General features: G+C 48.9%; 1 protein-coding gene and 1 long non-coding RNA gene across 2 annotated transcripts in view; one reads left to right on the top strand and one right to left on the bottom strand.

Annotated features, from left to right (window-relative positions):
- Nucleotides 1-27,783, bottom strand: LOC108636066. The gene is made up of 3 exons (XR_001918114.1): nucleotides 27,336-27,783; nucleotides 1,105-1,285; nucleotides 1-314 (listed from the first exon to the last, which is right to left on the bottom strand). It is a non-coding gene; the product is annotated as an uncharacterized LOC108636066 (long non-coding RNA).
- Nucleotides 26,053-27,819, top strand: part of CCND2 (cyclin D2) — a 28,268-nt gene continuing 26,501 nt past the window's right edge. The window contains exon 1 of the mRNA XM_005680985.3: nucleotides 26,053-26,571. Coding sequence (XP_005681042.1) covers nucleotides 26,377-26,571 — 195 coding nt within the window. The 5' untranslated portion in view covers nucleotides 26,053-26,376. The remainder of the gene's footprint in view (nucleotides 26,572-27,819) is intronic.

Below are 27,819 nucleotides of genomic sequence, written 5' to 3'. Positions count from 1 at the left end.
CTTTATTATGTAACTTATTTCCTCTCGTTCAACAAACAACCTCATGCAAGAACTTTGAAGGAGTACTGGGACCCAAATTCCCACTGCATCCTTATTCTAACAGATCCATCGCTAAAGAGTGATAGGCAAACAGTGGGGAAAATTGGAAACTGAGTTACTGTTCATTTTATTAGTTATAATCGTTGTATTCCAGATTTGTAAGTATGTACACATGACAGAGTTCTTCCATGGGTGCACGTGGAGTGTTTACAGATGATATCACACGATGTTTGGATTTGCTTTAAAAATCTTCATTGCAGGAGCGGAATCTGGAGCTGGGTATAGATAAAAGAAGGTTGGCCATATGTTAATAATTGTAGAAGCTGGGTGAGGGCACATGGGAGTTATTTATATTGTATTCTCTACCTTTATGTCTGAAAACTTTCCATAAAAACAATACCAAAAAAAATTCCAGAAGGGGATCAACGATTAAGCATCCATGAGGGCAGCTGAGGACCATGTAGAGAGTCCTAACTGGGACAGTCAGGTAGCTGGGATGCAAAGAAAGTACCCAGTTTCGGGCGGATGCTGGAAACTGGACGGCCTGCAGAGGACAAAGCTTTGTGTAGCCACCATCACTCCATATCTCGGGCTGCTGCGTCATTTCTCCTGTAAACGGGGGACAGGAGCCTGAAATGCTCCTTTCAGCTTGAACATGCTATGCTCTTCGAGGATTTCAAAATCAATTACACTTCACCAGGTTCTCTGAATGGAACACATGAATCTCACTTTCAAGTGAACGAAGCCATTTACAATGTATCCGCAAAGCTCTCAGTTTAAAGAATCACCACGGGAAAGTGTCTGGGTCAGTATAACAAATATTTTGGTGAAGGGTGTGCCTTCTGCCTCAATTTCTTCCTGGCTTTTCGGTCTGTTTGTTAAGGTCCATTGACCAACACCTACAGAGTCTGGAGAAGTTCTTCCAAAGTTCATTTCTAAGAGCTTAAGGATAATCTGAAAAAAAAAATCCTTTAGGTTTCAAATCTCATTACAAAAACAAAACAAAGCACTCAAAGCCAGGCGTCTGCTTTCCTAGCTTAACCACCACGGAGGAACAAATACTACCTTCTTGGTGAGCTTGGCGAGAGGTTTCTTCTCATTTCAGGTCACCGCCGAGCATCAGGTCTGACTGCCCAGGACTGGAGATGTAGGCAGAGCGGGTAGAGATCAAGTCCAGTCTGCCGGGCATCTTCTGGAAGGCGAGTGAAGCCCAACATCAATCCTCATAGGAGCCAGTTTCACCCTCCTACAAGTGGAGGACAGGAGAGCAGTTAACACAATGTTCTGGTTTGGCTGCGTCCATCAGTCAACTGACATGGGCTGTCTTCTCATTTTTCTCTGCCATGACGGACTGCGCTCATTCACTGTGACCCCAAATACGCAGGCTTTACCCCCACGCCAACCAACTCTCCTGATGCCAACTGGGGGTCCGACAAGTCAATTCAGTTCTGACGGGGACCACAGGGTCTTAGCACAGACCCTGAAGTGAAGAGCTCAGCCAGCAAGACGTGCCCAGCTCAAGCGCCATCTGGACTCCTGACCAACTGGCCATAAATTCAGTGGTTCTCACAGCCTCCTCCTGGGATTTGATCATTGCTAGAACAGCTCACAGAACTCAGGAACCATTTACACACTATTACTGGTTTATTAATAAACCATACTGGGCTTCCCAGGTGGCGCTAGTGGTAAAGAACCCAACTGCCAATGGAGGAGACTTAAGAGATTTGGGTTTGATCCCTGAATGGGGAAGATCTCCTGCAGGAGGGCATGGCAACCCACTCCAGAATTCCCGCGTGGAGAACCCCATGGACAGAGGAGCCATGGGGTCGCAAAGAGTCAGACACCACTGAAGCGATTTAGCACGTACATAAAAGATATGAGAAAGGATCTAAACAGACAACCAGATGAAGATGTACAGAGGGTGTGGTCTGGAAGGGTCCCAAGCATGGAATCTTCTGTCCCCATGGAGCTGGGGTGCACTGCCTTCCCAGGCGTGGCTGATTAAGTCATCGGCCATGGGTGATGAACTCAATCCCCAGCCTTCTCCCCATCAGGAGGAGGGGGGATGGGACCCAGAGTTCCAACCCTCTAACCTTGGTCTCTTTGGTGACTAGCCCCATCCTGAAGTTCTCTAGGGACCCCCCTCCCCCCGAGAGTGGCCTCATGAGAACAAAAGACACACCTATCGCTTGGGAAATTCCAAGGAAATAAGAAGCTATGGGTTGGGAATTGGGGACAAAGACCAAATACATGTATATAGTGTGTGTGTGTCACAGTTACCCTGAAGACTTGGAATAAAATGAATGGAAGTCTCTCACTTCTCCCAAGAAGTGCCAGGCTTTTGTCCAGCAAGGACTCAATACTATTTTGTCCTCTTAAAAGCATCTGAACTCAGGAATTCCCTGGTGGTCCAGTGGTTAGGACTCCAGGCTATATTGCTAAGAGTGAGCACAAATCACACAGCATGGCCAAAAAATAAAAAATAAAAAGCACCCAAACTCACAGATCACTGGAAAAGCAGACTAGAAGAGTCCTGGAACAATCAGTAAGCCGATGTTTCTTGAGCAACTACTGTGCAGGGACATTTGCTAAGCGCTACAGGAGATACAAAGGAACAAGAACGTCCTTGAAAATGTCTTGTTGAGAACAAGACGGAGACAAATCCCAGACTCTGACACCTGCCCGGGGTTTCAAGACTGTGGTCCATCCAGTACCAGCTGGGTCCTTAGCTGCCGAGGACTGGGGCCTCCAGTCCCTATTATGTAATGCGCCAGTAATAGTAACACAGACTTGTAGGGTTGTTGGGAGGATTAAACCAGCTAATCCCTGGAAATGGTGCCTGGTTCATGCCAAGTATTCTGTAAGTGTCTTGCGAACATCTGAGAGGTGCATTAGTGTAAGAAGCTGCTATGGCCAGGAGACATCGCACCAGCAAGAACTCCAATGCCCAAGGCCAGATGGACACTAGGGAGGGTATGTTTGCCATAAGAATGGGGTTAATGGGGAGACAGGTCCCTGGACTGACTGGGCTGGCTTCCAGAGTGTCTGAGGCTTTTATCACCTGGTCTGAACCTCAGCCCTCTGGGGACCCCTGCCCTCAAGGAGTGTGGACTGGCCTGGACCTCAGAGAACCTAGGCTTTGTACCCTCAGAACAGAACTGTGAATTCTATGGGTGTGCGGGTGCTGGTCAGTCAGGAAGGGCTCCATGGAGAAGGTGGCAGTGGAACCGAGGCCTTAAAGAATGGATGGGGTTTCAGAAGGTTAGAGGCAGAGACAACGAAGAGGCCGCTTTGGGGTGGCCCATCTCCTCTGTCTAGAGGCCACTTCGCTGGGTGAGGTCCCACCGCCACCCTCTGTCACGGTCAGGCATTGTACACCGTCGGGGATGTCTCTCTTGCTCCCTGAAATCCCACTGCTGCTGCCCAAACAGAAACCTACTTTTTCTTGCTTGGCTCTTGGGAGAGCCTCTTCCTACATCCCCTCATCCACAGAACAGCCCTTCTCAGATCTGAAGGCTGAGGTCATGCCAGCCCACCCCGCTGGCTTTCTCGTCTTCCAACGACCATGTTCGTCTGGTCCCCTCGAAGCCACACTTGGCGCTCAGCCCAGCTCGGGGGTGCCAACCCACCAGTGGGCTCTGAGGCCTTCCCTGGCGCAACCCCAGTCTTGCGGCTGCTGTCTCATCACCCTCCCCTCCGCCCTCCCCATCTCTGGAGCTGCAGAGATGCGGCTGTCCCTGGCACCCTGTCCCAGCTCAGCTCAGAGACTCTATTCTCAGAACCCTGGCATCCCACCCTGGGCCCTCCCTCGCAGGAGATTTCCAGGGAGAAACAAAACCCAAACAGAGGAATGTCTTCCTATTGCATCATAAGACCTCAGGAGTGAAACACTCACCCCACCACTCACCAGCAGGGTGAGCCTGGGCAAGTGACATGCGCATTCCGAGCCTCGGTTTCCCCATCTGTTAAAAGGGGATAACAGTGCCCCTACACGGCGCGGTAGTGAGAGCTGGAGGGGTCACTATAAAAGAAGCATGGAACGGTGCCTTGTGCAGAGTGAGGGCCCTGTTAGTGTGGGGTCTGGTTGGGATGGTGGTTAACAGGGTGGGAGACTGCATCAGGCCTCCTGGAGACATCATTTAACCTCTCTGAGCTCCAGTTTCTTCATCTTCTTACAGTAGGAATAACCATAGCACCTACTTCCCTAAAGTGTTGGACGACCATAGGAGATGCTGCCTGCTAAACGGTCTGTGTTAGTGAGGTAGCACCGTAATTGACATGTCCGTCTAGTCAAGGCTATGGTTTTTCCAGTGGTCATGGATGGATGCGAGAGTTGGACTATAAAGAAGGCTGAGCACCGAAGAACTGATGCTTTTGAACTGTGGTGTTGGAGAAGACTCTTGAGAGTCCCTTGGACTGCAAGGATATCCAACCAGTCCATCCTAAAGGAGATCACTCCTGGGTGTTCATTGGAAGGACTGATGCTGAAACTGAAACTCCAATACTTTGGTCACCTGATACGAAGAGTTGACTCATTGGAAAAGACCCTGATGCTGGGAGGGATTGGGGGCAGGAGGAGAAGGGGATGACAGAGGATGAGATGGCTGGATGGCATCACGGACTCGACGGACGTGAGTCTGAGTGAACTCCGGGAGTTGGTGATGGACAGGGAGGCCTGGCGTGCTGCAATTCATGGGGTCGCAAAGAATTGGACACAACTGAGCGACTGAACTGAACTGAAGTCACATTAAAGTTTATAGCATTAAAAAAAAAAAAAGAACCTTTTTCCTTTAGTATTTCTTATATGGACCATTTCTAAAGTCTTTGTTGAATGTGTTACAATATTGCTTCTGTCTTATGTTTTGGCTTTTTGGCCCCGAGGCACGTGGGATCTTAGCCCCCTGACCAGGGATCAAACTCGCACCCCTGCACTGGACGGTGAAGTCTTAACCACCGGACCGCCAGGGAAGTCCCAAGAAGAAGAATCTTGAAAGGAAGAAAAAAAGAAAGGCTGATCAAGTCTGGATAGAAGCGTGATGATCAAACTCAAGAGAGATGTAAAATGTCTGTAACTCACCCCTCACCCCAGAAGTGGCCCCCTCCACGGCACCCCTTGCCAGGCTGACCCAGGGGTCCTGAAATCAACCAGGGTTCAAGCAACAGCATATTGAAGCATGCCTGCTTGACCCCCAGGAACCCAGGGGAGGAAAAAGAAGCCCTTGAAGGATTTTTCTCCACCCGATAAATACGCAGACCTCCTCCATCGGGGAGGGTGGCTTTCATGGGTGCCACAGAATGTGTGGACTTGCCACGTGGCTTTGGGTGCCAGGGTCAGGAGCTTGGGCTTTGCTTTTGAAAGACTGGGTTCAAGTGCACAACTCTGCCAGTTACTGGTTATGGAATTTGGGTAAATTTCTTACTCCTTCCTAGCCTCAGTTCCCTCCTTCCTAAAGTGGGGATTATGCAAAGTACCTCATCATAGGCTTCCCTGGTGGCCCAGATGGCAAGGAATCTGCCTGCAATGCAGGAGATCAGGGTTCGATCCCTGGGTAGGGAAGATCCCGTGGAGAAGGGGATGGCAACCCACTCCAGTTATTTTTGCCTGGAGAATCTGATGAACAGAAGAACATGGGAGGCAACAGTCCATGTGGTTGCAAAAGTTGGACACACACACACACACACACACACACCCCTCACCACTGAGTGCATGCTCAGTTGTTCAGTTGTATCAGAGTCTTTGTGACCGCAGGGACTGTGGCCTGCCAGGCTCCTCTGTCCATGGGATTTTCCAGGCAAGAATACTGGAGTGGGCTGTTATTTTCTCCTCCAGGGGACCTTTCCAACCCAGGGATCGAACCTGTCTCTTGTGTCTCCTGCATTCAGGCAGACTCTACCAACCACGGAGTAAGGAGAAGTAAATGAATTCTTTGTTAAACGCCCAACACACTGGCTGGTAGATGTAAGCACTGAATGAATTTGGCTCATTATTATCCATTCTGGATTTCTCAAACTCCTGAAGAGAGAAGAGCATTCCAGGCAGGAAGTATTTTTAGGGCATATCTGCTGTCTTCTTAACTGTTCCGGTTGGGGATCAGGAGAAGAAGGATGGGGCCGTGACCTGAGCCCCAGAAGGCTTCTGCCTCGTGCCAGCACCGCTGACGTGTGTGTCCATCCTGCCCCGGGGTCACGGTCCCCCTCTGGCTACAATTGTCAATCCCGTCACCATCAACACCGCTCCTTCTGTAGAGATGTGAACACGCTGGCATTGTTTCCTCTAGCCAATGGCTTCTCTCTGGCCTGTGATTGGTACCCCCGAGATTCCACTGCGGTCCAGGCATGCCAGCTATGTCAGCGTGACTCCGGTTCTGTGCGTCTGACATCCACACGGCCCCGTAGAAGGCAGGCTGCAGCAAAAGGTTATTTGGAATGCTGCTGAATGTTTGATGGCTGTGCGGTTATCTTTTTGGGGTTAGGCCATTAAAGTTGCATCTCGTGTTTTACGGAGCAAAAGAGGTACACTACATGTTGAAATTCATGAAGCACAGAGGGAATTTTTAAGGATACAGACCCAGCAGCAGCTAAACGTTGGTGGGGTTTTTTCCCCCCTAAAACTTTGCAGTTTGTCTTCCACATGGTGATTTCACTTGAATTCAAAGCAGAGACACAGTGAAGCAGAGAGGCATCATAGTAACAGACTCAGGAAACCTTGGGGCTTGGGGTCATGTATAAAGAACGTTGAGTGGGAATGCAAACTAGTACAGCCACTATGGAGAACAGTGTGGAGATCCCTTAAAAAACCGGAAATAGAGCTGCCTTATGACCCAGCAATCCCACTGCTGGGCATACACACCAAGGAAACCAGAATTGAAAGAGACACGTGTACCCCAATGTTCATCACAGCCCTGTTTATAATAGCCAGGACATGGAAGCAACCTAGATGTCCATCAGCAGATGAATGGATAAGAAAGCTGTGGTACATATACACAATGGAGTACTACTCAGCCGTTAAAAAGAATTCATTTGAATCCGTTCTAATGAGGTGGACGAAACTGGAGCCGATTATACAGAGTGAAGTAAGCCAGAAAGAAAAACACCAATACAGTATACTAACACATATATATGGAATTTAGAAAGATGGTGATGATAACCCTATATGCAAGACAGCAAAAGAGACAGAGATGTATAGAACAGACTTTTGGACTCTGTGGGAGAGGGAGAGGGTGGGATGATTTGGGAGAATGGCAATGAAACATGTATACTATCATGTAAGAAATGAATCGCAAGTCTAGTTTCGATACAGGATACAGGATGCTTGGGGCTGGTGCACTGGGATGACCCAGAGAGATGATATGTGGAGAGAGGTGGGAGGGGGGTTCAGGATTGGGAACTCATGTAAATAAACCTTTTTAATAAATCAATAATCAGTTGTTTAAAAATAATAATAATAATAAAATAAAGAATGTTGACCCATCTGTCTGGCTCCCATCATCCCATCAGATAGCTGTCTGCTCTGGCCTTACTCTTTCTGCCCGACCTGCAGCATGCATATTAAAGAAAAATCATTTTCCAGACTCATCAAAATGCCTCCTGGGTGTCTCTTAGCCCACTCCCACACCCTGTCCCCCGCCACAGCTTTCTATCCCCGTGCTGTTCAGAGGCGGCCTGTGCTGAGTGCTCTGGCCACAGCAGACAGTTCTTGGCCCTCTGAGAAACGGGACACTTCCTCACTTTAGATCCAGGGCTATGTCCCCTTTGCTCAAAGCATCCTCCCCATCCATCTTCACCATTAGTCATCCAACCAAATGGCCTAAGACACATTGCCAGGCCACGATAGGAAGATGGGCAGACCAAGCATCAGGGCCTTCCCATCCTCTGCAGCTGTATTCAAGCGCCACCTCCTCCATGCAGCCTTCCTGGCTATTCACTCAACAGAGCCCCTCAATCTCCTTCTTCCTGTACTCCTGTAACACTGAGGGGATCCTTATCTCCCTTCAGTCAGTCAGTCAGTTCAGTCGCTCAGTTGTGTACGACTCTTTGCAACCCCATGAATTGCAGCACTCCAGGCCTCCCTGTCCATCACCAACTCCCGGAGTTCACTCAAACTCAAGCCCATCGAGTCCGTGATGCCATCCAGCCATCTCATCCTGGGTTGTCCCCTTCTCCTCCTGCCCCCAATCCCTCCCAGCATCAGAGTCTTTTCCAGTGAGTCAACTCTTCCCATGAGGTGGCCAAAGTATTTCCCTTGCTCTTATATTAAAGGGAAAGTCATGTGTGAACACAGTTGTTCTCTACAGACTGTGAAATTGTTGAAAATAGGGACCTCAAGATGTTCGTTTTCTATCTTGGACCACTTTTGAGGTTGCAGCATTAAGGTCTCAAGACTTTTCTCCTCCTACGGACACTTAAATGCACAAAGAAACAAAGCACAATGATGGCACATCATTTATAATAGCAAAAAAAAAGTGGTGCGGGAAGTCACCCATATGCCCATTAATTGTAGGAAGTGATTAAATTATGATACATTCTAACTGTGAATGCAGGAGACGATGGTTTGATCCCTGGGTTGGGAAGATCCCCCTGCAGAAGGGAATGGCAACCCATTCCAGTACTCTTGCCTGGAAATCCCATGGACAGAGGAGCCTGGAGGGCTTCAGTCCATGGTGTTGCAGAGTTGGACGTGACTGAGCGACTATTAAAAAACCTTTTGCACTTACAATGAATGGAGCAGATCCATACCAACTGTTCACTGAAAAAAATAAAGCTGCGGGACAGTATGTTTGGCGTGATCCTAGTTAGGGTTTTCACAATTCCAATGCTTGGAAAAAGAAAAAAAGAAAAATCTCTCTGCTGTGATTGGGAAGGTATTGGGTTATCTAAAGATGTCAGGAAAATGAGATATCATTTAAAAATGAATTATACATACCTAAACATTTATTATGGGGAAACAGTGGAAACAGTGTCAGACTTTATTTTGGGGCGCTCCAAAATCACTGCAGATGGTGACTGCAGCCAAGAAATTAAAAGACGCTTACTCCTTGGAAAGAAAGTTATGACCACCCTAGAGAGCATATTCAAAAGCAGAGACATTACTTTGCCAACAAAGTCTATCTATTCAAGGCTATGGTTTTTCCAGTGGTCATGTATGGATGCGAGAGTTGGACTATAAAGAAGGCTGAGCACCGAAGAACTGATGCTTTTGAACTGTGGTGTTGGAGAAGACTCTTGAGAGTCCCTTGGATTGCAAGGATATCCAACCAGTCCATCCTAAAGGAGATCAGTCCTGGGTGTTCATTGGAAGGACTGATGCTGAAACTGAAACTCCAATACTTTGGTCACCTGATACGAAGAGTTGACTCATTGGAAAAGACCCTGATGCTGGGAGGGATTGGAGGCAGGAGGAGAAGGGGATGACAGAGGATGAGATGGCTGGATGGCATCACGGACTCGACGGACGTGAGTCTGAGTGAACTCCGGGAGTTGGTGATGGACAGGGAGGCCTGGCGTGCTGCAATTCATGGGGTCGCAAAGAGTCAAACACAACTGAGTGACTGAACTGAACTGAAACGTTTATTTGAAGTGGATGTACCTTTGTTTACTAATCTTTTTAAAGGTTTTAGTGGTTTTGCTTATTGTTGCTTTGTTTTGATTTTTACTTTTTGGGTGTGCCACGCGGCATGTAGGATATTCCTCAACCAGGGAGCGAGCCCAAGTCCCCACATTGGAAGCGTGGAGTCTTAACCACTGGACCACCAGGGAAGTGTCTGTTTACTAAACTCTTGATGTCAATCCAACGCCGATTTTTCAGCATGGGTCCATCATCTTTCCTGGTAAGCCACACCCAGAAAGCACTGTCTGTGACTGCTAGTTTCATTTTCTGTGAAGTAGAGGGAGCACTTAGAGATAAGAATGCAATCATTGGGTGCGGGTCCCTAAATTATGGTATGTAGAAGCTGCGTGTCCAGCACAAGTTGAATAAACTCTGTAAGCCTGTTTTTCTCATCTGTACAAAACAGGGCATGGTAATAGTAACCATCAGTAACCGAGAAAAAAAAAAAAGATGATTCTCTGTTCAATGTCTTGTTCTCAATAAGGTTTAGCTGATCTATGAGGTATTTTCCTACTATCTTAGCACAGTAAGATGATGAAGAACCAGCAGGGGACCATTCTACCTGGGACTCTGGCCATCTTCTCTCTCTGCCTCAAACATATTCAAAGTCCAGAGATACCCAGGGGCAGTGAGGACTGTGGCATGAAGCACAGATGATGTGTGACAAAACCATGCTAGGGGGTGTGGCAACAGAGAGCTGAGCAAGTTAGTCTCTGCTCCCAGGGACATCTCAATCTAATAACAAAACATCGTATATACATGGGAAGGCAATAATAATGAGGATGAGACTGTTAGAATAACTGACTCAATGGACATGAGTGTCCGGGGGACAGCGGAGGACAGAGGAGCCTGGTGTGGTGCAGTCCGTGGGGGTCACAAAGAGTCCGACACAACTTAGCGACTCAACAACAACAAATAAGTATCGATTAGGTATTTTCAGTTGCAATGGAAAGTTCCGGGGGTCGGAGGGACTTCAGGAGATGCTTGATCAGACCTCTAGCTCCATCTCTTTTTGGTTTTTCTCAGCTCTGCCCTGCTCCCTCTGTCAGTTTTGTTCTCAGTCTGGCTTCCTGCTAGTTTAAAAAAAAAAAAAAAAAAAAAAAAACCTGACTCTAGCAATTCTAGACCTCACATCTGAGACCACGTTGTCAAACTGCAGTCCCGAAGGTTGCGCTGGCCTAGTCAAGCTCATGGACCCAAGGCCAACTCAATCTCTCCGGCAAGAAGGACGGGATTATGTCAGTTGGCTTGGGCCAATCAGGGATTACCCCTAGATCGGGTGATGGAATGGATTCACATTTATCTTCACAACAACCCTAGGAGGTAAGTACTAGTAGCCTCTCTAGTTTATAGTTGCAGAAACCCAGCCCAGAGAGGTTAAGCGGTTTCCGCAAGGTTGCACAGCCCAGGAGCAGCAGTGCCAGGATTCCTACTTTGGCTTTCTGACTCCAGGCCCCACATTTGTAACCACTAAGCCCTAGAGTCTCCCAAGACACAAGCCCCAGGGTGGTGCCTGATGGGCACTGCAGACACTTGTTGGGTAAACTGAGAGGAATGACTGCTGGCTAGGCTCAGTTGGTAGAGAAGGGAGGGCTTGAGCTAGGTCTTAAGCAAAGGCGGGAAAATCAGATCCAGTGAACTTTCAGAGATAAGAATCCTGTTATACCAGGAATAACAGAGGCAGTTGGGTCAGACAGCTGCTGTCTGCCATCTATATACAAGCTGAGTGAACTTTTAAAAATTATTTGACTCCTCTGAAGATCCCCTGGAGAAGGGAATGGCAGCCTGCTCCAGTATTCTTGCCTGGAGAATCCCACGGGCAGAGGAGCCTGGCGGGCTACAGTCCATGAGGTTGCAAAGAGTCGGAGGTGACTGAGCGACTAACACTTTGCTTTTGACTCTCTGAGCCTACAGGTGAATCAAAGACCCATGGGGAGAAGCTCAAGAGAGAAGAGGGACGTCCTTGGTGGTCCAGTGGTTGAGAATCCGCCTGCCAATGCAGGGGACACGGTTTGATCCCTAGTTTGGGAAGATTCCCCATGCTGTGAGGCAGCTAAGCTGGTGGTTCACAGCTACTGAAGCCCACGTGCTCTAGAGACTGCTCCATAACAAGAGAAACCACCGCAGAAGCAGGCCACACACCGCAACTAGAGTTGCCCCTGCTCAGCACAACTAGAGAAAGCCCACACCCAGCAACAAAGACCCAGCACAGCCAAAAATGAATACATAAATAAAATTTTAAAAAAAGAAGAGAGCAAAGAATACAGTCCCGGAAACCCTGAAAGGAACCAGTAAGAGTCCAGCCAAATCGTAAAATGGAAAGTCTCTTGGGAGGGCAAAGTACAATGTCACAACTCATGGGCTTGCTGTAGAGACAAGTCTAAAGCAATTATTCTATAGCAACCCCACCACTGCCAGCTAGGAAACAGGAAAGTGAAAGTGTTAGTTGCTCAGTTTTGTCCAACTCTTTCACATCCCATGGACTGTAGCCCACCAGGCTCCTCTTTCCATGGTATTTCCCAGGCAAGAATACTGAAGTGGGTAGCCATTCCCTTCTCCAGGGGATCTTCCCAACCCAGGCTTCGAACTGAGGTCTTCCCACATTGCAGGCAGGTTCTTTACAGTCTAAACCATCAGGGAAGCAGGAAATAGGAAGGAAGGGGATCAAGACGAACCCTCAGGAACTATAAGGATATCCTAATAGACAGCTCCTTAGAGTCACACAATTCTGGACCTTGATGGGACAACGGACAACATTTGGTACAATCCGATTATCTTATAGATGAGAAAGAAACACATCTGAACACATATCGAGGTTTGTAGGCAAAGTGCCTAGCACGGTGTCTGGTAAACAGTGGGTGCTCAATAGATATTAATAGTATTTCTCATTATGTTTTGAAGTGACTTATCCAAGGGATCAGAAATCGGTTAGTGACCAAAAAAAGATGAGAATCCATATCTCTTAATGCCCAGTGCAGTGCCTTCCATTCTTCTTAGCTTTTTTCTTCTGTGGCAAATTCAAGATGAAGGATGCCAGGTATCGCTAAAGTGAGGGGTTAGTCTCTTTCACCCAAAGCCAGCAACCCTCCTTAGTACCCAAAGTGGGGGAAAGCTATCATAGAAAGAAAATATAGGAACAAGCGCCAGACAAGGAGTTTGGAAGCCAAGATTATGGATGTCGATCTGCCATTAACCAGCTCAGTGACCTAGCCAGCTGAGCCCCAGTTGACTCATCTATCAAATTAGAGATTTGGGGGAAAAAATAAACTCGGTTTCCTTTCAACTCTGAAATGTTATGGAAGTAGGTTCTGCTCTTCACATTGCAATGGATATCTTTATACGAGATCATGACTGAGTTCTAGGGAAAAATTGTATAAGGCAAAGGTCACATAGAAATTGAAAGTGGGAGGGGACACGAGAGTTGGCTTCAGATATTTGGAGAACTCTCTGGTCACATAGGGGTTAGACTTCCTTTGTGAGGCTCCAGAGGCAGAAATAAGCACACAGAATAAACACATCGGTAACAGATTCTTGCTCAATACAAAACAAGATTATGTTCATATAGTTGCGGGCTCATTTATTAGGGCCGCCTAATGTGTTTAATCATTACATCTTCCAGATGAACTAACCCTTCTATCAGCTGTTCTTTGTGTCCCTAGTAGCAGCTTTTGTCCTAAAGTCTATTTTGTCTAGTGTTGGTAATAGCCACGTTAGCTCTCTTTTGGTTAGTGTTTGCATGAGACATATTTTTTCATCTTTCTGCTTTAAATTTATGTCTTTCCATCTAAAGTGTGTCTCTTGCAGATGGCAGATAGTTGGATCATGTTTTCTTTTATTCTGCCAACCACTTCCTTCGACGGAGCTGTTTAGTTCATTTTTGCCTAATGTAATTACTAAGTTAGAATGGACATCTGTCATTTTGTTATTTGTTTTCTGTATATATTATGTCTTTTTTGTTCTTCTATTTTCCATTGATAGATTCTTTTGTCTTGAATAATACTATTAAGTGTGCCACTTAAATTCTCCTGTTTTACTTCCTTAAAAAAAATTTTTTTTTCTTGGTAGGTGTCCTGGGGATTACTATTAAAACAATGCATAAATACCAACTTAAAGTTCAATAGTTTGTAAAAAAATTTACTCTATTACAACACTATTCCCTCTCACTCCTTTGTGTTATTATTGTCACGCACATTACATCTTTAAGCATTATAAGCCTACCAACAAATGCCTTGAACCAACGTCTCTTAGCTTTACCAAGAGACCCGGTGTGTGTGTTGGGAGATTCTGCCTTTAGCAAGTAGTAGACAGTTTTTAGCTCTTGACTCTCACTTTCTGTTTGCACAGAGGCTCAAGGTCGGCTGGTGGCGAGTAATTAGGGCTTTCTCAGGTCATGCCTGTGTACATGGAAAGCCATGCACACGCAGTGCGACTTTCTAGATTCCCAAGAATATGTCAGAACTGCTCAAAGCCCATGTGGACAGCACATTTTCCAGCATTTCCTTTTCCTTTTCTCAGCCAGCCTCTTGTTAGCTCCAGTGGGTAGCACCACCTCAGGTGGTTGAAATGTTAAACAATTACCGCTGATTGTTTTGGGCAAACACCCTGAGGATAAGCTTGTTCACCGAGCAAGCTCTGAGTCAGGTCAGATAATGACAAACCCTTGAGAAAGAAGCTACTTCAGAAAACGGATAGATAAGTCAAATAGTGACATTTCTCTACCCTTAAAAAAGCAGATAAGTTTGGAAGGGCGACAGGACAAAAGGAAAACCTACTTAGATAGGCAAAAGTAACAGGCAGCAGTGGTCTGGTAAAAAAGCAAGGCACCTGGCCCAAAAGTTAAAGGTAGGGAAAATCATTAAAACAGAAATGGGCAGTAAGAAGCATCTAAAGCCATTCAGAAAACACAACCCACCTGCGAGTCACAGTAAAATACTGAGGAAGAAACAAGCAGAATGGGTAAATTGTAACAATACAGTTTAAATGAAAAGAAGCCATTCAATGAAAAGTTAATCCAAAAACTTAACTTCTTTAATTTCAGAAGTGAAGTGTGCTATTTCAGTCCCAGACTACCACCGAGGGGCTGCGAGATTACAGATGTGAGACGCTGTCCCTCAGTTTTCTAAGGAAGAATTGGAGTGTGTTTCCTAAACTTTAATAATTTGCATACAACTTTCCTGATTTTTAAAAACTGTGTCTATATATCAGTGCTTCAACTTAATTTTTTAAACAATGGATTCTTTTTTAAAACTTAAATACCACTATAGTATTTGTGTAACTATGAGTTCTATATGTTGCTTTTTTTCCTGCTACTCATTAAAATAAACCTCAAAGCATTTAAATACAAAATGCTCCTCCATGTACCAACTACCTCACTTTGGTAAACAGTGGATTTGATATGTAAGGATCTCTCCACTTTTATGATTGTGTAAATGTGTTCTCCTTTGTCCCTTGCACAAGTTGGAAGATTATGAAGGTTGGAGGATTATCTCTGAGTACATGTCTCTCTGAGGATGAAGTAACAGGATGTTTAGAACTGACTTGTTTGAGATTAAACCATGTTGGCAGAAGCCACTGAGTAACTGACCCATAGTGGTGTAAACAGTGGGTAGAGACACCCCACTATATTATGGGGACTTGACCTCACCTCTCATAACCCCAAGCCTAGTGCTTTCTTCATGACACCATACACCATGTTTAAAAAAACTACAGGGGACTTCCCTGGCTGGCCAGTGGTTGAGACTGTGCAATTCCATGGCAGGGGGCATGAGTTTGATCCCTGGTTGGGGGATTAGGATCCTGCATGCTCTGTGGCACAGTTAACCAAATTAATTAATTAGGTAATTAAAAAATATCTTAAAATGATATAGAACCGTCCAGAAACTCTCCCAAAGGTAACTGCTTATTGTTGTTGCTCAGTTGCTAAGTCGTGTCTGACTCTTTGCAACCCTATGGACTGCAGCACCCAGGCTTCCCTGTCCTTCACTGTCTCCTGGAGTTTGTTCAGATTCATGTCCATTGAGTCAGTGATGCTTTCTAGCCACCTCATCCTTTGCTGCCCTCTTCTCCTTTTGCCTTCAGTCTTAGCCAGCATCAGGACCACAAATTTCTCCTTCTCAGCAGCCAGGCTTTTTTTTTTTTTTTTTTTTTTTTAAGACTTTTGTTGTTGTGGACCATTTCAATTAAGACCAAGTCTTAATTGAATTTGTTACAGTATTGTTTCTGTTTTGTGTTTTGTTTTTTTGGACTCAAGGCATGTGGAATCTTAGCTCCCCAACCAGGGACTGAACCTGCACCCCTGCACTGATAGACAGTATCTTAATCACTGGACTGCCAGAGGGAAGTTCCCCAGTAGCCACACTTTTAAGAAGGAAATAGTCTAAAAATACATAATTTTATATGGTAAATAATCTACATTAAGTGGATTTTGCTCAATGAATGACATTTCTCACATGTTCAAAGCAATGAAAAGTGGGACAGAGCAGAAAGCTCTCCTTGCTTACTCTTAGCTGTTAGGATGCAAGGAGGAATGTCCAGTCTAAAGACTGCAATGCTGGAAATCAAAGGAGTCACTTGATGCCCTGGGAGTTCCATCGAGTTCGGAATAAGCCTTGCTGAAAAGAGGCCCACAAGGCTCTAAGCGGTCACTTAGCCAGGCTACCTAAAGAAGGGTCTGTAAGTGAGGATTCAGTCGAAACTCTATGTCCACACATGCTGTGATGGGGCTGTGTTTGGGATGCGGGAGTACACACTAGGTGAGTTTAAATTTTGTGCTGGAATTTTCTTAAGCACCAGAACACTCCTATATTCCATATATTTTTACATTCCGTGAAGTTTAAAGGCTACCATCTTCTTCTGTTGACTTGGGCCAATGAAAGTAGTCTTTTCATCAGCTGACAACACATAGCAAATGCTCGCCTATGTAATGTACTGAATTTAAAAGCTTTCAAGGGACTTCCCTGGAGGTCCAGCGGCTAAGACTCTGCACTCTCGGTGCTGGGGTCCTGGGTTCAATCCCTGGTCAGGGAACTAGATCCCACATGCCGAAACTAAGAGTTCTCGTGCCAAAACTAAGAGTTCTTGTGCTGCAAAGAAGACCCAGAACAGCCAAATAAATAGAAACAAATATTTCTTTAAGAAATAAAAAGTAAATAAAAGATTTCAATCTATGAGGAGTTAATATCTCCCAGATACCTAGGGAGTGAGAATACATCCACCCAAATTCACAATTTAAGATTTTTTTAATGTTAAACATAAAATACATAAAAGACGCTGTAAGATATAATTCCTATTTTGATGATGATGATGATAAAGCCACAGGAACTTGAGAAATTTAGGGCTGAAAGGGAACTTCATGATCCTCTACTCCAGCCAGCTAGTTTTGTAGATGAGAAAGGAACATCAGAAATGGAAGCACTTAAGCTATCCCCAGGTCACACTGCTGGAACCAGAAGATGAGAATTCTGACTTCTAGGCTGGTGCCATCTCACCAACATGGTGCCAAGGACAGATGTTTCCTTTATGCATTTTAGGAGACATCGGAGCTCATAATAAGAGGTCTACACTCTGCTCTCTCAACATCTGGATGAATCAGGATGAGTATTAATACATGCTCTACTTTTGACCTCAACTTCCCTAACCAAAGGAGTGAAAAGCTAATCAATACTCTGATTCAGGGAAGGCTCATGGAGACGAGAAACAGATGGTCTGGGAAAAGCAGCTACTCCAAGAAAGGGCTGCTTGCAGACCGATGGACCAAGAAAGGAGTCTGGGTGCTTTAAAAGGACTGATCAAACCCCAGACACGTAACCCATATATCCAACCAACAAGTTCCAACAGAGTATTATCAAATTAAGAACACAGCTCAAGAATAACTTCAGAAAAATAATTTTAAAACACTATGCAGTCCAAGGAATTTTAAAGAAAATATAAATCTCCACGCCCCTGCCTTAAGGTGGGTGGCATAAGGTAGGTAAGACACAGCATCTCACTCTATGCCTGCTGTTCTAGGTTTTATTACTTTCTTAAAGCGTTCATGTATGGGATGTTAATTCTTTCCCAGGCTTGATCCCTAGACAATGGGCTTGTTAAGGACAGGGACTATGTTATCCAATACTTTTTTCTCCATGAAAATCTTACAAAACCTTCATTCAGTGTCCAGTCTTCATACCCTCCACATCCCTGATTTCTAGCACATTGTTTGACTCCTGGTAAGGGCTCAGTTTGTATCAAATAAATGAAACAATAAAACACAAAAGGCAATTTCCTAAGCATAGAAACCTCTGCATATCTGACCCCTTCATTAAAACCACTTAAATTCTATCTTACAAATCTGAAGCGTGCCCTCCGACATGCTCTGCTGTACTTGTGCACAGACCTGCGATGTTATCAGTTTAACACATATGTGATCGCTCAGCATGAATAACCTTGATGAATACTATATAGAATTTCAACTGCAGACTCGCAGACACAGAAGGCATATTCTATGACCGGCCAAAATGTCATGAGGGTCCATCATCCGTTCCCCTGTTTCTAAGCAAGACTACATCTAATCTATAGCAGAGAGCCAGGTTTCTTAAATCTGAAAGAGCTCCACTGAGTGAAACACACAGACAGCCAACGTAAAGTTTTAAGTGTCTCAATGGAGGGTCAGACCTCGATTTCTCAAGGTAAAGTATGGTTTTCATCCCAAGTGCAGCAGATTTCACTGGAGTTCGATTACCGACTTAACTTAAATCATTTGCTAGATGACATAAAATTGCTGGTAATCACACTACAAAGAGTAATTATCTGAACTCTCCTTGTATAAAGGCAAGTAAATTGAAGCCCTAGTCTATATTCTGCTAGGGAAATTTATAATTAGGTCTGCCATTTTATTTAAAAAAGAGAGAAACATCACAAGAATATATGTTCAGAAGTAGGGGGTAAAAAAAAAAAAGGCTATTTACCAGTTTATCAAAATTATACAAAAGGGAGTTCATGGGCTGCTATGTGAAACAACTAAATTTCTTGTGTTTAATAGATTTTAGGAAGACCCCACACACAAAATGGCCTGCCCACATGTGATGTGTGATCTAGAGTCCCCTCTCTCTCAAAATATTTCTTTAAAATCATATTTCATTATCCTGAAATAATTGGTGCCTGTGAGATGCCAGATGTAAGACATTTCATCCGAAACCTTCTTGTAAACCATACCATTCACTTTAGCACATCTTCCTAGACACCAGAAAAGACTTTAGGTCCTGATGCATTTACCTAACGGACTGCCTGGCTGCTCTCAAAAATGGAAACATACGTGGGCACGATGAAGGAAAGGATTTGTAAATTAAGCAAAGGATTTTTCCTGTTCATTTTTAATCCAGTGCCTTTCCCCCCACCTCTTAAGCAGCATGACTACTAAATTTTGGTGACTTTTTATTTTCAAAAGCACAAAATCGAGTGCTTTTGCTATTATTTCCCAGGAAAAAAACCTAGCTTTGCGATGCATTTCTTTGCAACATGCTCACAATTTTTATAGAAAATTAAAGTGCAAGCTCACACACATTCACTGGAAGAGGAGATAGGTGGATTATTATTTATTATTATCATCATCATTATTAAATAGGGCTTGAAAGAACATACCTCTGTATGTCACAAAGAAAAAATTATTTGGTTTACAGCTGATGGAATCACAATGAAAGTGTGACTGGAGAGGGCTAACAGCAGAAATAAATTAGGACTTTCTGTTCTAATTTCACCTTCCACATGAACCCCTGTCCTCTGAATTTGTGCTTTTCAAAGTTGTTTATATGATGCATAGGCACAGACTTTGTTTTGAGTTCATATGAGAACAAATGCCCTAACTTAAGTAGGAGTGTACATCCATCCTAGCTGGGATTGTCCAGCAGACTTCTGCAAACTGCTTGCTTTCAAGTCAATCCCAAAATAGAAAGAACATCTCTCTCCAGAGGTGCACATTTTGAAGATTATAAAACTTAAAACATGCTCTATTCCACATTTCAAATTAAAAATGCCAACAAAAGACCACCAAGAAAATAATTTTTGAAAAATTTTCAATCTGCCTCCTGAATTTTGCTACCAGGGAAAAAAACCCCAAACCTAAAACCTCAACAAGAAAACTATGTCTCCGGTTTATATTAATTAGTTGTGTTTTTTTTTAAAGTTTGCAGAATGTGAATTCAGGGTGTTGTACAGCTATGCTATAAAGTAGACTAACAAATGTTTACAATCCTTGTGTTTAAAAATTGAAAAATAAAATATGAAATAAGCACTATTTGTTAGAAATATTTTATATTGCTTCAATTTGGTTGTAGCTAATACACAGCCAAAGAAAGCCACGAAATCGAAAGAATATTCAATCATACTAGAAAAGTGGACATTTTCAAGGCAAATGAACGTTTGAACTTGGGCAAAATTGAAGTGTTTATAAAACAAATAAAAATGACCATTGCTCCAAGAAAATTTCTGGTAAGGGTAGTTTTGATATTTCACTAAGGATTTAAATGTACAAAATGCTTACTCTGACCTCCCAGAACTTAAATGTCTAAAGTGAAGCAGGAGAAAAAGTTAAAAGACATTTGTCTTTTTTGGTTTCTTAAACACTTCTTTGGCTCCTTCCCTTTTTTTTTCTTCAATAATTTATTCTATTTTTCTACCTTTGTACATACAAACCAAGCACCCATCAAATCAGGCACCAAAAAGCAGGAACTCAAATACAGTTCACTCAGACTGACCTTCAACAGCAAGTATTGAATTTTTTTATTAATTTTAACTCTTTTTTCCCCTCAGAAGAAACAAAACAAAGTCTCTTGGGTCACAGCAACAACCATTAAACGAAAAAGAAAGAAATAATGAGTTAAAAATAGAGGGAATGTGTTCAAACGAAGGAAGAAGGTTCATAACCAAAGTCTGACATCTTCAAAAAGAAACAGTTCCACACTTCATATCTTATTCAAACAGAAAGCTTCTCCTTTACATTTGAAACAAATAATTCCACCTCCAATCCACATTTTCTAAGAAGCCCCTAGCTTTCTACATCTGATTCCTGCAACAGTCTCTGTACCTCACTGAGGTTAAAAGCTAGTTCACATTTGACTATTTTTCTCCCAAAAATTCCCACAAACTCCTTGTAACTTTCAGCAGAAACGCAGCATTATCACCCTGGGTTTCAGGAATGGCACAGTTCAGATATCACCCCCCCAAACGGAAAGATTAAAGACTTTGCCCAAATGTAGGGGAAAGGAAGGTACTTGGGCTCACTCTGCAGCTGCTGTGTTTAGCTCTGGGAGTCTAGGAGGTTCTCCTGGAGCTCGGACACCATGGGGGTACCCAGCGGGTGGGAGGGGAGTCGCCCTATACGTTTACCCGTCGATTTGTGAACTCTTTTGAAAAGTATATAGCTGTAGCTGGATTTGCTCCTAACACAGTAAAATTCGTCCCAAGCTGCTTTTACGCAGATGTCACATGTCATTTTCAGGGCATCAGCCAGTCGGTAATGAAGGAGTGGATGGGGCTGGTGACGGGGGTGGGGGTGGCAGGGAGGAAAAGTCACGCGTGAAAAACTCCTGGTGTCAAAATATGTGCCGAACTCCCTGCCGGGGAACAGAAAGCACACCCACGTCTCCATCACTGGAGAGGCGGAGGACAGCCGGGTGGCGGCGCGTCGCGACCAGCACTCGCGATATTCAATCTGATGTCGCCAACGAGCGCAACTGGACCGCAACCCCAAGAAATCAGCTTTTCCCGGAGCTAGGAGCAACTCGCGGCTTCCAAAGGCTGAAAATCAGCTCCTCCGGGTGGAAGATGCGGGGGCGCGGGGGCGGGGGGAGGGCCTGGGAGCCGGTCGCCGCTCGGCTCCGGGCGGGCGCGCACGGCGGGTCCCAGCGACCGCGGCGGCCGGGGGCGCGCGGCAGGAGCGCCCCTCGCGAGGTGCCGGCCACGCCGCCGCCGCCGCCCGCCCCCTCCCCCGCCGCTTCCTCTCGCTCTCCCAGCCCCTTCCCCCACGTGTGGGTGACGTCAAAATTCCGCGAAAAAGCCGCGTGGTGGCTCCTCCAGCGGAGGCGCGATTCCGCCGCCCAGCGGGCCCCTCCCGGGCGCCTGGGTGGGGGAGGGCGAAGCAGTGAGCCGGCCGGTTCCCTTTCCTCCCGGAGGCCGGGCCCGCCGACGCCGCGGGCCAGACGCCCCCCGCCCCAAATCTTAGTGGAAAAGTCACTTTTTTTAATAAAGCGAATACATTTCCAGGGCTATTTTCGGCCGCGTAAGGCGTGTCCAGCAGCTGAATCAGACAGGAAGAGGGGGAAAGTTCGGGTCTCTTTACTTTTTATTTTTTTTCCAAGGGAGAAGAGGACGATGTGAGGTGGGCGAACGGACGGCAGGCGTTCCAGACCCGTGCCTGTCACAGCTGCCGCCCCAGGCACGCAGCCCGGGTTCGAGCTCGGACCTCGCCAGGGCGGCTGGAGAGCGCAAGCCCCCGCCCGGCTCTGTCCCCGCAGGGTCCAGGCGCCCCGGAGCCGCCGCGGGCAGGGGGCAGCCGTGCCAAGTCCCGGAAGCGCCCTCACACCTGGTGTCCCTGCGCCTGGCCTGCGGTGGGGTGGGGCTCCCGACGGCTCATGCCCACCCACTCACCCTCTGTCCCCGTGCGCTCCAGTTCCTGACCTGTCCCTCTCCTTGTGCACATTTCTCTAACTTGTTGCTGCCCCCCCTCTCCCACTCCAGCCGCTCTTCTGCGCCCCGTCCGGTTCCTCCCTGGTACCCCGGGCGCCCGGAGCCGGGGCTCGGACCCTCGGCCATCTGCTTTCAAGCCACCGTCGGGTTTTCGGTTTTGACTGCCTGTCCATCCCTAAATGGGAAAACCCCGACACAGCTCTGCTCTAGGGGGGCAGTAAGGGCTGGGGGGAGGGCCTGAGCCCGAGCTCCCCTCCCCTCCCCCACCCCGCCTGAGCGCCCCTCTGAGGACGCAGCTTCCCGTCGACGGCGGGATCACCTGGCTGGGCGGCGTCCGCCAGGTGAGCTGGGGCGTAAGTGTGCTCAGCGTTGCAGGTTCCTGCAGAAATGTGCCTATAAACACCCTACACCTACAGGGTTTTGTACACTTTCCAACCGAAACTGCACAACGCGAGAGGTGGTGAGCCGGCCCGGGAGGGAATAAAAATCCAATAAAACCGAAGTTCGCTAAAGGTTATCACTGATCCCTCGAAGGGTAGGAATTTTTTTTTCCCCTTGAGGCATGGAAAAGGAATAAGGAAGAGCCAACATTCTCCTTCCCCCCGCCCCCAACAGTGACCAGTTTTGACTTAAAAGCTAGAGCACAAGTTTGGTTTTTTTTTTCTTTCCCCTCTAAACCTACGTCTACACTCAAAGAAAATGCGCAGGTTTGCCCAGAAGGCAACGTCCCTTTTCCCGCGTGCGAGACGGTGTGCTTTTTAACAAGCAAAATTAAGATTTTAACACATGGTCCGAGTGGCGACGAAAAGGGAAAACTCAGTTTCCAGTCCAAGCCTCCCGGAGACATTCCTGCCAACCTCCGCACCCTCGCACGCCCCACCCCGAGCCTCGGAGCCCGAACCACTGGGGGATGGATTCGCCGCGAGGTTGCAGTTCGGATAGAGTCCGTGATCAGAAGGGGAAGTCAACGGGAAACTGGAAGGAGCGAGCCTGCCGCGCGGGGAGCGCCCGCACTGGCGGATCGGGGTGGACGGAGAGGGCGGCGGGGAGACGGGCACCCGCCTGCGCCCCTCCCCTTCACGACCGCCTCCCCTCCGCCCCCGGCCCCGCTCCCCGCCGGAATTTCTCAGTAAAGCCAGACGGGTTTGGGGTTGGGGGGAGGGAAGGGGCGAGGGGGCCCCTCGGCTCGCTCCGGAGACTTGAGGCCCTGCCACCCAGGCTTTCTCCCCAGGGTGGGCGAGGCCCGGAGGACGACCACCCGCCTCTTCCCCATCCCCCCTCCCCCCCCCCCCGCTGCCCCTCTTCAGGGGACCCCGAGCTCAGGATGCTTTCTCTGCAGGGAGGTGGAGAAAAGACTGTGCTGCGTTAGTTATCAAGTGATGTCAAGAGGCTGGGGGCCCTGGCCGGCTTCTGTCCTTGCCTGTCGGGGCAGATTTATACTTTAAAAATACCTCTCTCGCCCCCACTGCCCCCAGCCCACTCCACCCCCAACTCCCGCAGGCTTTCTTTGATCCGCTCAAAGGTGGCTGAACTGAAGTTTGAGTAGGTCTTTTATGGGGTCTTAAAATGTAAGTTAACGTATTTATCCGGAGTGATTCAAGGCCTGAGTCGGGAAGTCCACGTTGACTGAAATCAATAGGCGATTGTTAGGGACCCGATCTTTTCCGAGGAACACGCTCCTGGGCCCCGGGTGTCACCCGCCGCGCGGGGCTGTTTCATTTTGAGTTTGCAACTTGGGTTTTTCAGCGAGCTTTTTTTTTCTTCCCGAAAGCTAATGGCTTCCACCGTAATTAGACATTCTCCTCGCCCGCCCCCTTCCCTCCCCTTTCTTTACGTACAGTCGATAGGATCCTAATTCCTGCGGCTATTGATAAGGTCGCGGGCGCCCCGGCCTCTCACTAGCCCCCGCCCGCCCCATCCCCGCTCTCCCTCCGCCCTCCCTTCCTTGGCTTCCTTTTGATGTAGCGGGGAACGCGTCCTACTAAAAAAAAAAAAAAAAAAAGTAATCTGCCCGGTAACAATCAGCGCGCAGTAGCAGGAGACCCAGAGCTATTGGCTATGCAAATAGAGGGAGGGGAGACGGCGCCCCAAACTCTTACTCACCCTTTTAAAGCGATAGCCCCCTCCACCCACCCACCCACCCACCCACCCCTTCCGCCCCACCCTCGTGGAAAGGGGCTGGCCCCGGGGCCGGAGTTAATCGCTCGCACCTCTGGTTTTCTGCGCGCTCCCCGCGTTCCCTTTCACCTCCCCCTCCTTTCAGGGAACCGCTCGCCGGGTTCACCCATCCCGCACCCCCCCGACCACGCTCGCCCTCCATGCCCCGGTTCTGAGACCCTCCTTGCTTCGCGAGGGAGGTGCTGGGCTGACCTCGGGGTGTCGCGAGAGCCCCGACCCACGCGGCGCTCGCCGCACGTGCCAGCTCGGCCAGCACCCGGGACGCAGGGCCCGCTCCTTTCCCCCTCGGAGTGAAATAGCACAGAGGGCAGGGTGGGAGGGGGGTGGCGGGAGGAAGGAGGTGAGGAAACGCCCCCGGATCCCCTCCCAAAGCTGCTTTGACCGGAGGATGCGTCGGAGCACGTGTCGGAGCCGACCGCGTCTCCACCGCAGTCCAGTTCTCGAGGAGAAAGCCCTGGCTGCGATGGAGGCGTGAACCCGGAGGGTCCGCGAGCGTGCCGGCGAGGGACCCGGGGTGGGAGATCTTGGGCCTCGGAGGAAACGAAGGAGTGGTGTCGTTGGCGCTGGGGGAGAGACAGGGAGCCCAATCTACCCCCTCTCTCGCCCCCCTCCCGGCACCCCCCCCGCCCCGGGCTATTTCCTAGAAAGCTGTATCAGTGTGGCCACGCTCGGCGCAGACACCTCGGGCGGCTTGTCAGCAGATGCAGGGCGAGGAAGCGGGTTTTTCCTGCGTGGCCGCTGGCCGCGGCGGAACCGCTGGTAGCCCTGCCCCCGGCCTGCGGCGGCTCGGGGCGCCTCCCCGCGTCTCCCAGTGGCGCCTGCGGCGCCCCAAGAACGGGAGGGTTTCTGCTGCTAGGTCACAATATCCCACGTCGAAGAAGCGCCCCCTCCCTCCGGACACCAACCCCTCCGCCTTCTTCCTTTCCCCACACATCTGCGTTGGGGGGTGGGGGCGGTGGCATGGGGCGGAGTGGGGGGGCTGTATTTTGGTCCCTATAATCGGGTTTCGGAAACAGGCTGAAAATGATTAAGAACGTACATTTCAGGGCCATACATACCCTTTCCCTCTGGGTATGCAAAGTTAACTGTTTTCCAAAATCACCCTCCTTCGGGTTCATATAAGGGATCTTATTTCTCAATCGTTTGAGCCCACCTCATCTTCAGCTCACCCACCGGTCATTCCTGGATCTTAAATTCGTGGGCTGGAGTGTAGCGATCATGTTTGAGGAAACCAGAGTCGGAGGGTCGTATTTTTGGCGGGATGCACCTACAGAATGTGCTGCAATTACAGGGAATAAGTAGGGATCGGTGGGGTTTTGTGGTTTTTTTGGTGGGTTCCCCTCTCCTGGGCCCCTGGCTTGGTGGAGGGAGAGGGCCTCGGAGAGCTAAGGGAGAGGGTGGGGGGCGGCGCGGGGGACCGCGTTTGAAGTTTGGTCGGGCCAGCTGCTGTTCTCCTTAATAACAAGAGGGGAAAGGAGGGAGAGACTGAAAGGAGGAGGGGAGGGCCGGGAGGGGAGGGAAGGGGAGGAGGAACCGGAGAGGGGGGTGAGGCGAGAGGGAGGAGAAGTAACTGCCCAGCCAGTTTGCGTCACTGCCTCAGCGAGCAGAGAGCCGAGCGAGCTGGGGAGAGCAGACAAGTTTGAAGGGGAGGGCAGAGAGAGTCAGCCGCCCCCGGGGCGCTCCTCTCCCACCGCCCATCCTTCCCTTTCCACTCTTCCTCCCCGGCTTCTCTCTCTCTCTCTCTCTCTGCCTTTAACTCTACCCCTCCAAAAAAACCCTTATTTAGCCAAAGGAAGGAGGTACGGGGAATCCTCTCCCCTCCCCCCTCCCAAAAAAACCCCAACTTTTCCAGTCCGGAGATCGCAGGGGCACGAGCGAGTAGCCAGCTGGCCATGGAGCTGCTGTGCGGCGAGGTGGAGCCGGTCCGCAGGGCCGTGCCGGACGCCAACCTGCTCCACGACGACCGCGTGTTGCAGAACTTGCTGACCATCGAGGAGCGCTACCTGCCCCAGTGCTCCTACTTCAAGTGCGTGCAGAAGGACATTCAGCCCTACATGCGCAGGATGGTGGCCACCTGGATGCTGGAGGTAGGGCTGCAGGCAGGCGCTCCGTCGGCCCCCGCGCCGGGTCCCGGAACCTGGGCGAGGGCAGCCTCGGGAGCCCGCCTCCCCACTCCTGCGCCAGAGCTTACCCCCGCGCCCTTGGCGAGACGCGTGGCTTCCTCTCGGTTCCTTGCGGGGGGTGCAAGATTCCCGGGGGGGAGGGGGAGAGCAGCGAGGTTGTCCCAGGGCGGGGGGTGGGGGAGCATCCCGAGCGCGTGTGCCTGCATGCGGCTGCCACCTCTTCCCACCGGCACCCACCCCCGTCGCGACCTTTTGCTAAGCCGAGGCTGCTTGCGGTGCCTTGAAGAAGAGAATGGGAGGGTGAACCCCGAAGTTAAAAAGTCAGCTGCACCCCCTTCCCCCGCAAAGGCCAGAGCAAATGGGTCCTAGCCTCGGGTCCCCGCATGTGGTCGGGACTCCGCGTTGGCACTTAAGGGGGGAGGGAGAGGGCGGAGGGAGAAGAGAAACGGGGAATTCAGGAGCCCCGGAAGTCACACTGAAGAAACGTGTGTTTTCGGGGAACCCAGAAGAAGCACTTCTTTCCCCTTGCTCCGAACCCTTGCCGTGTGCCCACGTCTGCACGGCTCCGGACCTGCCGTGGTTTCGCCATGTTGCTTTGTAAACTCGGGGGTGGAGCGGCTGGACGCGTCGCCTGCTCCCCCTCGCACCCCACGACCCCGGTCCCCCCACTTCTGATGGCGCCCTCTCTCCCCCATCACCCACCCCGCCCCCTCGTGAAGGTTACTTACGGTTCGGCCTTCAGTTTCCTGGGTGCGGAGATCTGGGTGGGGTGGGAGGGGGAGGAGGTGTGTGCAGGGGGGATAGCGGGGCCCCCCCGAAGGAGAGGCCGGAGCCCCCCGCGCCTCTCCCCGGCGGCTCCCCGTCCTCGAGCGTCCCCCAGCTCTTCGCCACCGTCCCCGGCCTCTGCCCTTGTGGGCCGCGGCCGGACACTCCCGCCGCCGCGCTCTCCCCTGCAAGTTTCCCCTCGGGATCCGAAGCCCCAGGGGTCGCGCTCCAGACCTTCCCGGCGCCTCAAACCTCCGCTGCGGGAAGCCTGGGTCCTCTGCGGGGTTTTCACGGCGAAAGGGCTTTTCTGGGATATTTCCTCGATTTTTAATTATTTTTTGAACCCGTCTCCCCTGCTCCGACTCCGGCCGCCCAGGCTGCGCGGCGCTCGCTCCCTCCGCCCTCCCCCCGCTTCCCCACCTCTCCCCACCCACCCCCCCAAATGCG

The sequence above is a fragment of the Capra hircus genome, chromosome 5 (assembly GCF_001704415.2).
Source record: "Capra hircus breed San Clemente chromosome 5, ASM170441v1, whole genome shotgun sequence".
Taxonomy (NCBI): Eukaryota; Metazoa; Chordata; class Mammalia; order Artiodactyla; family Bovidae; genus Capra; species Capra hircus.
The sequence above is the reverse complement of the archived record's forward strand: the minus strand, read 5'-3'. Positions and strand labels throughout refer to the sequence as shown.